This window comes from Brachionichthys hirsutus, chromosome 18, assembly GCF_040956055.1.
Source record: "Brachionichthys hirsutus isolate HB-005 chromosome 18, CSIRO-AGI_Bhir_v1, whole genome shotgun sequence".
NCBI lineage: Eukaryota > Metazoa > Chordata > Actinopteri > Lophiiformes > Brachionichthyidae > Brachionichthys > Brachionichthys hirsutus.
Genome location: NC_090914.1, coordinates 3,958,913 through 3,972,994, shown reverse-complemented (window position 1 = coordinate 3,972,994; position 14,082 = coordinate 3,958,913). Strand labels below are relative to the sequence as shown.

Genomic DNA, 14,082 nt, shown 5'->3' with positions numbered 1-14,082 from the left:
AGTTTTGGCGGAACGTTCCATAAAACGCTTGTTTTCGCAGATCGTCCAGTTCATAGGTTCTAAGGAAATATCTACTGCAACTACAGACGCGCACCAAACTGAACTCAACCATAAATAACCTACAGTCACTGTCGTCATTCGTCTTCATCTACAGTCAGATACGCAAAATGTTGAAGTCATTCGGGACCAAGATTTGATTCCTCCTTTTAAGGCTGAACGCTTGCAGACACTTTATATCGCCATGCAAAAATACACACATTCCACTGCAAGCAGGCTCAACGACAGAAAGCCGACACTGAAAAGTGTATCTAAAAGGTTATTCCAGTTGTGCTGTGGAGATATTTATTATGTTATTCTGGATAACGCGCGCATTACGTAACCTTTGCAGGCTTTTCAGGCATGGAGAGAACAAAAGGAAACAGGAGGCCCTTCGCCTCCAGCGGCGCCTTCAGCGGTTCTTCGACAAAGTAGGCGTTCTCCTCCTCCTCCTCCACCACGAACTGAAGAGTCTTGCTCTTGTTCACGCAGTAGACGCAGTTCCCAATAACGGCACACCTGAAGGGCAAGTGACTCCCGGGCCTCTGCGACACGCAGTCGTGCCACATTTTCACTATGGCGTTGTACTTGAACACGGTGATTCCTTGCTCGCGGTTGACGTCGAAGCGGTAGATGAAGCTCTTCAGGGCGACCATGTCCGAGGACTTCTCCCTGCTGTTGTTGTAGGGACACTCCTGCCACTCGTCCCTCTTGGGGTCATACTTAAGGAGGCGGTAGAAGAGAGAGCCCCCTGAGACATAGAGTTCCCCGCTGCAGGTTACGGCTTCATGGGCCACTGCAAAGGCCCCCTTGGGCAAGGGGGCCACTGCGGTCCAGCGATCCATGCGAGGGTCGTATTTCTCCACTGTAAACAAACACTCTCCTCCAATGGCGTACAAGTAGCCATCCATTGACACAAGCTTCAACTGGGCGCGAGCTTGGCTCAGAGATCTGACCTCAGACCAGCTGTTGGTTACGGCGTTGTAACAGAAGACCTTCTCCGAGACCTTGCCCTTGTCCCCATACCCCGCTATCCCCCCAGCAACAAAGAGATAGTTATACATGGTGCAGATCCCGCACCCTTTAGTGTTTATGTCCTCGGGCATGGCGGTCAAAGGCCTCCAGTCATTGGCCGTTTCGCTGAAGTAGTAAATCATGCGATTCTCCTCCGAAGACCCGACCGACAACGGGCTCTGGGGACGGCTGCTGCAGCGGCTCGGCGGCCGGCTCCCGACGCGGTCAAACACGTCGTTAATCTCTGCCACCATCAGCGTCTTCCTCCCATCCATCCGCTTCTTCAGGATCAGATCCCGCTCAGATCCAGTCAGGCGCCCGTACACAGCGGGGTCTTTGAGGATCTGGAGGAAGTTGTCGCTCATGAACCCATAGGCGGTCTCCTTCAGCTCGCTCAAGCGCTGCTTTTTGGCAATGCTCAGGATCTCGTAGCAGTTTTCCGGAGTGACCTGGGCAGACATGGAGTCCATGGCTGCCTGGACAGCGCAGGGGATCTGGAGAATCTTGGCCCCCGTGATTACATCGATAACACTGTCCTTGCCAACATTCATTTGAGAAGTGTAAACATAGTCTATCAACGTAGACAAAGTCTTGTAACTCACACCCTTGACTTTGAGGATGTCCCGCGACAGACGTGCCCTGAAGTAGTCACTCTTCTCTGCTAGGACAGACTTGTGAGCGTTGATCTTCTGCCCGCCAACTTCGATGACCAAGTCGGGTTCATTTCCAGCTTCCTGGCTGCTGTTACTACAGCGGAGGTTCCGATCCGCTCCCTGGTTGGCTCGGCTAGGCAAGGAGCAGGATTCTGCATCGTCAGACATTGCAGCTCCGGCCCCGTTGTGGATTCCACTACTTGCACAATTTTGTTGCATACCAGCGGCGTGATTGGGCCCCACGGGGCCACTGCAAGGAGGGAGCTCTGGAGTTCCCTTATCAGTGGCCAGATGAGGCTCATCGGCTCTTAAACTGATGGAGCTGCTACCTTGCTGGTGACCGACGTGGTTATTCTCCGTCAGTCTTCCGCCCAGCAGGAATTCCTTCTCAAAGGTTGCCGGGGGCCTGACGTCTCGCTCGTCCTGCAGTAATCCCTGAAGATAACCTGGGATTATCTTCTTCTTGTCAGATGGTGTGACGAGGTCGGGGTCCACGGCACGAAGGAGCACATCTGCCTCCACAGTGACAGCCCCCCCACCTCGCCTGCAGCCCTCGCTCATGTCCGTGAACTCTACTCACTGCTGATGTAGGGCGGCGTCTTCACGGATCACGCCGACGGACGGTTGTGGTTGTTCTCTCCTTTCACCTACATGGAAAAAAAAAAAAAACAAGTGTGTGTGTGTGTGTGTGGTCGGGGGGGGGATTCAATGGAGGAATAAAAATGAGCGTTGAAGCTGCATTGACGTCATGCATTCTCTAAGGGGCGCCCTTTCCCACTGTAACACAATCCCAGGAAAACCCTGACATTTAATAAGGAAATCATTTGAGCAGTCATTCCACACTGTGCAAAATGCGCGCTCCCGTATCAACGTGGCGTGCGCGTAAAAACCAACCAACAGCGGATGCTTTGTGCTTTGTCTGCATCGTGCAAAGACCTACAAAAGCAGCACCTCGATGTGGCTTCAAACGGCACGACCTGCTGCAACAATCAGCCCGTCTGTCCCTTACTGGCGTTAATCTGGGACGCATTTAGAACGCATGCGCAGGCGGTGCTGCACCGGTGGTGGAATTAATCGGGACATATGATGGTGGTAGATGCTACACATAAATATGTCGGGTTTGATCGCAATGGAAAGCGCGTATTAATACGTCGCCTCCGACTAAAACTCAACCCGACCCCACAAACGTCTATCGGCAGCGTGACCCCCCCCTTACCTGTTTCCTCGCCAGCAGCCCTTCCACAAAATCCAGTTACGTAAAGCAGCGGCAATCCAGACGAGCCGGCGTGCGCAGCGCTTTCCGAGGAGGACTTCATTTAAACCGCCCGTCTCCTCCTTGATTCGGAGCTCAACTGATCCAGATCCTGGCGAGGAGGCGAGGCGAGGCGATCGTTCAGGCGACACCTCCTTCCAAATCAGCCGTTCCGTGAAGCCATTTCATCCAGAAGGAGGGGCGGAGCCGCAGAGCGCACGTGTCGCGTCTTCGGCGTTCCCAGCTGAGATGAGTCGCTGTGGCGATCTGACAGGACTGAGGCATTTGACTACAGTGAGGTGGTTGTCGGTGATATAACCCCCCCCATATTATTAACCCTACACTCAACAGCCCGAGCGCACGACTTCGTAAACGCTGTGCGCCATGCGCATTTCAGAGGTGCGGCGTTCCGTTACGCATCACGGTCCTGGGTACCACTAAGAGGGGGTTGTTAGGGAACAGAACAGGGGGAGACCCCATTTCTCTTCTCCTAGTAAATCCAGAAAGGACAAAGTAAAATGGATTACCAGACTCTCCAAGGGCTTGGGATTTAAAAAATCATTTTCTTTACAATCTGTTTGAGTATATGAAATATTTCAGGTTGAGTCACATGTTGATCTGTCACTATTCCTGTCAAGCTCCTGATGGAAAGGTTTGCACGGAATCGGCAGCAGAAGAGTCTTTAATCTCGGGTCCATAATCTCTCCATAACAACTGGCCTTCAGATTTAAACAGAGAGGCACAACCACAACAGCGATTGAAGATTAGAGCACATTCAGATGGGAGGCTTTAATGACAGATAGTCGGGGGTGGGGGGGGGGAACACCCACACAAACTGATACTGCAGCTCGACACAGGTGTGACTGTTGACAGTGTGACTGTGTTGCACAAGCCGGTAATAAATGCAATCCTGCGTTTGGCTGCAGAAGTTAAATATTATCTTTCAAGTCAGCTTCCTACTGCCAAGAATAACACAAAAAAATATTTGGGGGTAAGCCTGTGGTGCAGCGGACGATGGCATGAGAACGCCTCCAGCCCGAAATCATCCCGTCTATTTTATTTTGTTATAAACTCATAATGGAGAGAAACACGGTTGTGCAACAGTCGACGTGGGCGGTGAAGGAGAGAAAAGGCTTGACCCCTCTTTGTTCAGCAGTTCGAGATATGAACACTGAATCCCGGAAGAGCTGTATCAAGCTCGGTTCCTGCAGCCCCCCCCCCCCCCCCCCTCGTGCACAAGTGCGAGTCCCAGCACGAACCCATTGCTGCACACATGCAGCAGGGAGGAGAGGTACGAGGTGAGTTTGAGTCAGGCAGGCTTCCTTTCCTCCTCCGCGTTGTCTTCAGCATAACTGGAATGTCTCGAGCGTCCTCATGCACCAAGTGCTGCTCTACCTATAAACGATTTATCTCGGAAACCTGCACAAGTTGATGCACAATTCCCCAGCGAGACAGATTCATGAAAACTGCTGCTGATGAAGCAGGAAGCAAGTCCACTTAAAAAGTCACCGAATGCACAACGGCGCTCAAAGAAGGAACACGTGGTTGCTCAATAAAACTATTAATAAGCCTTTTTAATTCACATAACATCATACAAAATGAGACCGGGAGGGGGGGGGGCTCTCCTGTCAACTATTTCATCCCTTTATGAATAGAACTCTGGCCAGCCAGGGGTTCTCCTCACCTTCCTAAACTATAATTCAGTCATCCAGTTGTTCGCTTCTTTAATCCCTTTTCTCTATAGTAAAAAAAAACAAAAAAAAGTACCGGCACAATCACCAGGAAAGGTGGTCCGATAGTAAAAAGGATCTAATCCATATAAACACTGAACCATTTCTCTGACCACAAAACTCTCATCTAACTCTGACTTTCTAAACTTATTTACAATTCTGGCCTCAACAGATGATCGAAGGTCAAAAACTTTCCTCTCTTGACATAAAGCTTTCTTGAAACAGACTCAAACCCTCATTAATTATAATTTTTCTTCTTCTTCACATTTTCCTTATTCCTTTTCAACACTGATAAAAAACAAAATGCACCAGTCGAGTACAGTCAACTGATGTGGCACCGAGACAGGAGAGTAATGTTTAGCCACGTTACAGGAGAACAACTGAAATGGTCAGACGCCTTCAACAAGTAAAGGGGTTTCCTTTCCCTGGTGCCAGGGGAGCCGTTTCATGCATCTTGATGGAGTGGTTGTATTGATTTTTTTTAAATGTTAGGAGACATCATTAGAATGCAGTCACGGCTTTGATGGGCTGTTTGGTTGATTTATCCCACGTGTCCTGTGAAGTGGAACGACGTAGAAGCCCAGCCTACCAGGATGCTTCCCGCCGTCACACGTTGAGTAAGGGGATCTGCCAGATCAGGATGGTGGAGGTGGCGTCCTCGTGGCGAGACTGTTTGGCTTTTTTGTTGACCCTGCGGTGGCCCAGGCCTCCGGACACCACCAACAAAGAGCTGACATCCACCTTGCTGGCTCGGTGGCCCCGCTGCTGCCGGGCCGGGTCGAGGAGCACGTCGTACAGGGCGCCGTCCTCGGGCCCGTGCTCCAAGGAGCCTTGGGATGGAGCCAGGGAGCCGCAGGACGAGGACAGGGAGTCCTGGAGAGCCATGGTGGAACAACCTGCCTCTCCCAGCCACACAGCCCGGCCCTGAGGGGGAGGCGGGGCTGAATCTGACGGAGGCGGGGGGGTGCCATCCTCCCCAGCTAACGCTTCTGTTGGATGGCCTGAGGTGGAGGACGGCAGCACGGAGGGCCGGTTACACACTGCAGCAGCGGCGGTGAGGAACTTGACCGGTCCGTTGTGAGAGTGTAAGGACACCATTCCTCGACCTGACAGGAGGCACAGCCACTTTAATACTCATTGATCCATGCTTAACGTATGTCTTAACACATCTAGGAGGAAGATCAGCCTCTATTGAACCTGATTAATGTGATTGGCATTCATTCAAACGGTGATCATGAATTTGCTGCCTTTCTCCGTTTTCAACATGATAATGCAAATACTTTTTTCAACTGCCGATGAGACTAAACAAAAAAATATGCATGTTAGACATTTCATAAATGTATTCAATAAGTAAGATCAATTATGAAATTATTGTTAGATGCGGTAGAAATGTCTCTGTGTACGAGGCCGTGAAATTCTATAATCAAAGTCTCAAAAAAATATGATCAAAGGATGGATTGCTTGAGCTGTTTTTGCAGAGAATGCAAATATTTTGTATTCTCTGCATATACGAGGAGCAGAGCTGCTATTTTTCTCTTTATCATGACAATAATAATGTCGTTGGGTTCAGAAATAGAAATAGAAATAGCTTTCATTGTTCGCCATCGATTCTTAAACCAAACAAATGAGAATCCGTGACGTGATGTGATGATGTTTTACCTATAACTTTGGGGATTCCCTGCAGTCTGGGGACAGAGAGGGCCACGGTCACCCCCAGGTTGGTCCCCACTAGCAGGAGGCCATGGCAGACGAGCAGACTGCTCACCGACACTCTCTGGGTTCCTGTGGAAATATTTAAAAAGCAGAACCACAACACTGGTTCACTGCTGTGCAGAATAAAATGAGTTGAAAGAGTGAGAGAAGCTGGTACTTCTTGATAAACATATTCTGCCGCCTGTGATTATAATGAGCCGTTTGGAAGATGCACCAGATGCTCCTGCATGCATCCATGCAAAAAATAAAAAATCAGAAACGGGCATACAGTAGTTAATGAGCCGCTTGAATACTGTGAGATGTAGAGGAGGCGGGAGGGGGGAGTCTCTTTTTCACGAGTGTCGACAATTCTGCGGCGACAACGGTTATTTGTCTCCAGGGCAACGTGAAACAGGAGCCTGGATAAAAAGGGGCTCTTTACAAGTGCCTGCACAGAGAGAAATATCCCATTATGCACCAGTTTGAGTCAAACAAACACAAAAGCGTTACGTAATGGAATGGAGTGAAGCGCAATGCTTGCAATCGACCGAGGAGCTCTGCATCCGCGACAGTTTCAAAAGGACAATCGGAGCCGACCTTTCCCCTTCGGCTCTGGTAACAAAGAAATCCCTGCGATGCCGCTTTGGACTGTAAATACAGCGAGTATAAACAACAACCTTTCAGCGACGGTGGCAATAAGGTCAAGCCAGCAGCGTTAGGCGACTCATTATGTGGAATCTGGCACATGTTCCCCACATCAGGAGTAAACTGCGCAACAAGTGGCGTCTAAATCAGACATTTTTTTATTATCCTTCTTTATGACTGCAACAAGAATCTGGATTTTTCAAAAGCAGCCTCCTCTGCGCGACTATGTGGGAGGCGCGACTGCCGTGAGTCACTGCTGCTGTAAGCTCGACTTGAATGTTCTCCCTCATAGTAATCCTCTTGGGCTTTAGAAAAAAAATCATTGCCAGCCTATGTGTCTGCCCCCCCAAACACACACACACACCGCCCCGACGTGCGCTGACCCCTTGCATGAGGCACATACGCCGTGCTACCACGCGTCCGGGAGTCAAGCCAGATGGGCAGGCAGGTAGAGGAGAGGACTAAACCCAGAGTCCAGCCCACATGTGCTTCTAATGGGGCCCCAGATTTAGCAGAAACACAGATGGCTGTTTGGGAGTGGGGGGTGGGGGGGGCGTGATCGACTTCCTTCCTTCCATAATGTTTGCAGAGTTCTCCACCCAGAGGGTAAACTAAAATAACCCCAGAGCGAGCATCAACAGTGCCCTGATCACTACACCCGATCATCATGATCTGCACTCGCTGCCGGCAACCGACAGTAGGAGGGAGGGGCGGATCCCTGCAGGTACAATAAAACACTGCCTCAGCCATTGAGCCGGTCCAGGAGCAGGTTGGGTCAGCGCTATGTGTGGAACCACACTGTTTCAGTAGTCGGGCACTCGTTTTGGTAAAACACCACGGAGAGCAAGGTTTAGAGCGCGAGACGAGGATGCTACAGGTGCAACAGTGCTAGGAGCTAAATGCTAGGTGTGAATGTCTGTTGTGGGACGGGCTCCAGCATAACCCCGATACCTGCATTTCTAACCCCCTCTGTAGTTCTGACAGTACGTTTAACTTGTAAGTGTTTTCCCCTTGTTGGGATGCATGCAGCAATGGTGGCATAGAAACAAAAGAGAGCTGGAGGTGCCATTTGCTGAGCCCCGTGATGTTTGTCTTCCGTTAAGCCGTGCACGACTGAATATTTAGGTCACAGAGCAGAAGACAAAGGCAGAGCTGTCCTCAGAGACGTCATCGCAGGACAGTCTGTTGTCAGCAGGGATGACAAACGCTGATGAGAACGACATTCTCACACTTGTGAGGAGATTTCCTTGTGTTACTTTATTTAGGAAATACATTGAATGGGACTCACTTGCCCCCCCTCCCCACAGAGGATCAATAAAACACGTGCATCGTTCACAAGGGAGAGTCCAAGTCAGTATCGGTAGCTAACTCACAGGAATATAAAAAAAAGCTGAGATTTTGGAAAGTTGTCTATACTATTGTTAATACTCCTAAATTACTCTAAAAATGAGAGTGATCATTTGAGCTATTACAGCCTATTAGCCTGCTGGCATCGGGGCGTCCTGTCTGCTACGCAGGGAGTTAGAAAGATTGCTCCAACGTGCACGAACACGAGAAGGGGAACACCACCCTGAGCAATTCCTGCCTTTCAACATGACACCACTTTTATATACACAGGATTTTACACTGAAGTCGACACACCCAATCTCTGATTGGATATTCCATGGACGCACCAAAATGGCATGAGGATTTGTAATGTAATATTCCTCCTAGAGAAGATGGTAATGCAATAATCAGCAGCGTCACTCTGAAATGTTGCTGTATTAGTTTAAGCTTGCATCTCAGCAATGCAACATTAATGGAGGACAGGACTGCAGATGGGCACGGCGGCGCAGTGGTAAGCGCTGTTGCCTCACAGCAAGGTTTGAATCCGACTTGGGGCCCTTCTGGGAGGAGTTTGCATGTTCTCCCCGTGCCTGCGTGGGTGGGTTCTCTCCGCGTTCTCCTGTTTCCTGCCACTTACACTAAATTGTGTATTAGTGTATATGTGTGTGTGTATGAATGATTGTCAGTCTGCGCGTGGCCCTGCGATGAACTGGCGACTCGACCAGGGTGTACCCCGCCTCTCGCCGGTTGACTGCTGGGAAAGGCTCCAGCAGAACCCGGTAACAGACAAAAGCGGTTCAGAAGATGAATGAATGAAAAGAACTGCAGATAAAGACCAATCACTCTCTGTTCTCCAACACACTGATTGCAGGCAAGTCCTTCATGTCCAAACATTTGCTTCATTGAAATATCCCAATTCTAAACCACGCAGTCACACTGGCAATCCAAAGGTGGAGAGCTTTTAACAGCAAGGCCCGAGGACGAACGCTTTCATCTGACTGCATGAACTAGCTTCCTCTGTGGTTGCATGGAGTCTATTAGCCAATACTGGCAGGGAGGTCTCATTTTTTTATGATTTGCATCTGTCTGACATGGGCGCCTTCCTCCTCCTCTAACTCTAAACACTGGGAAGAGTGAGATTCTTCCATAATATCAATCAACTCCCAACTGCTGTTGTAAATTTGTACAATTTTAATTATTGTAAAATGGATGCATTTCTAGAGCTTTCCAGGAGAATCTTTCTGGCACTGTCGAACTCCGAACCCCACTGAACGCGGATACGAGAAGTACGTTGCAGCCTGTTTCACTTCACATCGCTGCTAACAGCTAAACGATGTCAAATCCAGCTCCCAAATCTAATTACATGAGATGTGACATTTGTTGATTAACTCTTTCAGTGCCAGCCATTTTCAACCGAGCGCTCCAGTTTTCGCTCATTTTGCCCAATTTTCCAAGCCCCGCAAAATATTCTTTACTATGACTGTGCAAACACAAAATCTACCAAATGAAAGATTAAAGTCTTCTCTTTTATCAGGGAAAAAGTGTGTTCCTACCATTTTTCATTCCAGAGCTATTGGCCGTTGAAGAGAGGCAGATTTCAAAGTCAGGGTTGGTCGTGAATGTTTGTGGTTCAAAAAACGTCTTTAGACGTGAATGGCACTGAATGAGTTAATTCATGCTAATTTCTCTACACATTCGCTACATATCTAAATGTTATTACTAACCCTCATGGCAAAAGTCCCTCTGCAGACGAACGGTGCAAACAATCTGGATAGAGCTAGGCTAACGACAGTAGTGCCAACGATGCTTGAAATGAGATCACAAATAGCCTCTGCAGGCGAGTCGTAACTACGGACCGCAACACGCATGCAGATTGAACCACAGATGCCACAATAAAACACAGCTTAGATAAAACCTTATTGAAGAGTCAAGCAAGGAATACAACTTCAGGACACACGTCAGCCATGAAGGACGGGAGACTGGCAGCAGAAACTGATTTCACAGAAGCAAACTCCACTCGTGGAAAAAGAAACAGCAGCCTGCCTCGCAGGTTGAGTGTTTTTTTTGGGGGGGGGTCAAGCTGATATAACGCAGCAGATTACAAGAGTCACAGCAGCGAGCTGCTCTGATGACGTCAGCCTGGGACAACCAACAGTGACACTTCATCTGACCTCATCAGCGTTTTGCAGATTCGGTTTCTGTTACATGCGTGACAATTCCAGCCACGGAGATCCTCTACGACAAATACTCCAAAAGAATAAACTCGTGTAGCATGACGTCGTGTGTGAGAAACAGACTCGATGGCCTCCGACACCGCTCTACAGATCCTACAACTGTTAATGATGTGTTTACATCTGCAGCGCCTGACACAGACAGGGATGGAGGGTAAGGCATTACAGTGGAATGACGTAATTAAAGAAAGCTGCTCTTCAAAGCAGGGAAAAAAAAAAAACCCCAATCTAGTTTCATCAGAGTTACTGCGGCTGTATCTGATATGTTTACGTAAAAAAGAAAAAAAAAACGCGCAAAGAATGCTTGATTGTTTTTTATGTTTAAACTGTTGTACTGAGGGTATCTGCAAATGGATAACACACTTCTACTACTTAAGTGACAAATAGAATATACATAAAGTATATTATACATTTGATTCTACTATCAGTTATCAAAAGGATGTATCCTCCCCTTATTGGATTATATGTATATAATATCAGTACACATCTGAGTGTGCGTGATTATTCTGGGTTTTACATGTCATTTCTCTAGAAGTTGACGTTTCTGGCGTCTCACCAGGCAGCGCGTTGTGAACGGGCGTGGCGATGTTGATGTCCTGGAGGTGCTCCAGGGTCTCCGTGTGGAAAAGTCGCAGCGTGGAACCGGAGCTGAAGGCGATCCAGATGCCCACCCCGGCAGCCACCATGTGGGACACGACCATGCCCTCTTCCTGGTGGGCCTCCAGCTGCCTCTGGGTGGGTTGAGAGGACACAGGGTGACAGGCGGTACACACCGGCTGTAATCTGTTGTGTGCAATGCTGCTTTCATTGCTGAATGTTGGTGTGAAAGAAAATGAAACAATGGGTTTATTCTGCAGGTGCATATATTCCATCAACAAGCGACAAACAGCAAGGAATGCCATCCACATGACAGAATCTGGAAAGGAGAAACCCTGGGAAGAGAAAGGCGGCCCCTCCAACAGCAACATACTCTTTAAAAGTCATCAAGTTAAAACCAGCTGCTTCCTGGGAAATAAATGTGCTCTTTCCTACAGCTGCCAGACTCTGTTCTTTCCTTATCCGCTCTTTTTATAATGTAGATGAGGGCACCGAAACAGTATTAGAGCAAGGTTACATACCCCTACGCAATGCGTGTGGGTGCTTATGATGAAGACCTGGCCTCCCGACGAAGCCCAGAGGTGCTCTTCTACAGCCAGCATGGCCTTGACTGGGAAAACTCCCAGCTTCAGCACCTTGGGCTTTTCCCAGCTCCACGAACCATCTGTGACGACAGGCAAGAGCGCTCAAATTAAAATAAAAAGCATTTCACAAAAACACCTCAAGAACCAAACAGCTTGTATGTAAACTCAATAATATATTCAGTCTTAAATGCAATAAGTCTGGTTTACCGTTTAGGTTGAAGAGGCTGCAATAGCCATTCTGTCTTTATAAATGCCATCTGAGAAGGCCATCTGCATTTACAAGTCTGCTAATGGAGTGACCATTGATGGTTTTCACAGCCTTCGCTGTGAATATAGATGGGCTCAGAGGCATTAGTCAGAAGCTGCATCCCACACAAGCCTCCTACACGCTGCTCTACGTGTGCCTGGGCACCGACGGTGAAAAACCCCCATGCAGGGAGCATTTATAAATAAACACGTTTGCATTTCTGAAACCGTCAGATTCAGTCAAAGGCTTCACGAAAGCAGCGGAATGTCATTTATTAATTTCACACACAATCACAGGAATGTGCATCAGTGAAAACTGTCAGGATTTTAAGCCAGAATGGCCCCCGTGCAAGATGCAAACTTCATGCCCTCCCTCCAGACCTCACATTCTCTGTGCTCATCTCGAACGAGGCCTCACCCAAATGGTGTTTCTTAAGAGAGGAGACACAAAGGCTCCCATTGAAGGCAGAGGTGCCACGCAGGGAGAGACGGTCTGTCGGAAGGCCAGGAATGACTGCGGAAGTCAGGGCAATCCCCGACTAAAGCAGCTAGCTAGGATCAGCGCTCCAGAAACACCTTGTGTATATTATCAGAAGAATTACACACGAGTGAAAGAGGAACGCGGCAAGAGCAGAGAAAAAAGGGGGGGGGGGGATTACAAGATCGGCAACTTTGCAGCCTTATAATAACTCTGCACACGATTCGCTTCGGAAGAAGGGAAGGAAGCGAGTAGAATACTTTATGCACCGAATGTCTGGCCATGACACGACCTTTGCCGAGCCATCGCCTCTCTCCCTGTCTTCCTCTCTCACAAAGGCAGCAGTAAACATGGCGCGTATGAGGCAGGCCGGCTTCAGACACACACTGCATGCACAGCAGCCTGGCTTTTCATGCAGGCTTCAAGAAACGTTCCCGTCTGTTCGGCTCCCGATGCCTTGCCACATTCGCCTTGAGGATTCCCTTTGATCGGCTTACAGCCTGACATCATAAGTATATGAGCACGTCATTTCTTCTTTTTTTTGTTCCGCTTGCCTTCTCCTGTGCAAATGTAAACCGTGGGTCTACTTTAAATGCTAATGGCGAGCCTTTTGCTGTGACAAAGTGCTTGAGCAGCATGACAACTGGGAAGTGGGGGGGGGGCAGTTTTCCCTTCCAGAGGAACGCAGGATGAGACGGGAAGGAATCATGCAAGTCAGATTCTGATTCTGGGGACAGAGATTCCTTCTGGGAATTCATTTAAAAACAAGTAAAACTGTACATGAAAAATAAAAAAGCAAAAATAGTTGCTTGTTGTTTCCATCTATATTCTGTCTGTTGCCATTCTATTCTCCCTTGTTCTGCATGAATGCCAGAAAGAGATGGAACAAAAACACAGATTGTGTGACGAGAGCAGCCCAGATCCTTCTAACTAATGTTTTCTGTGCTCGTCTGGGAGGGACGGTATTAAATAGGTCACTGCTAACCGATTGGCTTCTCCCAGACAACTGAGCAAGTAGAACCTCAATGCAGAGCAGACCTGGAGCGACACACAAGCGAGCCTCTGACCTGCACATTAACGACAATCCAGGGACTTCAAGACAGAAAGAAAAACACTTTAAAAATAAATTAGTTAATTTAGGTTCGGACTGCAACTACAGATATTCAAATAAACACTTTGGAACACAACTTCGAAAAACCGAATGTACATTTTTTACTGAGTGCATTTCGGTTTAACACAATAACAGTGATTTCACCTTATGCTGCTCTTAATTACTGTCATTTTAGAAGATCAACAAACGCAGAGGCAGAATTACAGGAATTTAGCAGAAGACCTCCCTCCTGACACACACACCTTGTGATCTGGAGTAGACCACCACGGCGCCGTTGACCAGGCCGGCATATAAACAGGGCTTCATGTAGGCCAGGCTGGTGACGGTGGACTTGTCTGGGGTGAAGAAGTGCTGCAGACGCACTTTCTTGGAACGCTGGCTGCTCTTATAAACAATGATGCTGAACAGGAGACGAGAACAAAACACACAGATCTGCAGTTACGTTTGAGTCACTGAATTTTGGGTCGCTTTAAGTATTTTTTTAACT

At 48.4% G+C, this 14,082-nt stretch overlaps 2 protein-coding genes across 2 annotated transcripts in view; both read right to left on the bottom strand.

Annotated features, from left to right (window-relative positions):
• Window positions 1–371: 371 nt before the first annotated feature.
• LOC137908016 (kelch repeat and BTB domain-containing protein 11) lies at window positions 372–2,264 on the bottom strand. Its single transcript, XM_068752376.1, has one exon. The coding sequence runs from the start codon at window positions 2,262–2,264 to the stop codon at window positions 372–374; it is 1,893 nt and encodes a 630-aa protein (XP_068608477.1).
• A 2,265-nt stretch (window positions 2,265–4,529) lies between these two features.
• The window catches only part of arhgef10 (Rho guanine nucleotide exchange factor (GEF) 10), a 35,550-nt gene continuing 25,997 nt past the window's right edge, over window positions 4,530–14,082 (bottom strand). The window contains exons 25-29 of the mRNA XM_068751657.1: window positions 13,838–13,995; window positions 11,698–11,840; window positions 11,136–11,310; window positions 6,345–6,467; window positions 4,530–5,791 (exon numbers count right to left, since the gene is read on the bottom strand). Of these exons, the coding sequence (XP_068607758.1) occupies window positions 5,292–5,791; window positions 6,345–6,467; window positions 11,136–11,310; window positions 11,698–11,840; window positions 13,838–13,995 (1,099 nt within the window). The 3' untranslated portion in view covers window positions 4,530–5,291. The remainder of the gene's footprint in view (window positions 5,792–6,344; window positions 6,468–11,135; window positions 11,311–11,697; window positions 11,841–13,837; window positions 13,996–14,082) is intronic.

What these genes read in the sequence shown, in the direction of transcription:
- LOC137908016 (XM_068752376.1), bottom strand. Translation starts at nt 2,264, where the DNA reads ATGAGCGAGGGCTGCAGGCGAGGTGGGGGGGCTGTCACTGTGGAGGCA.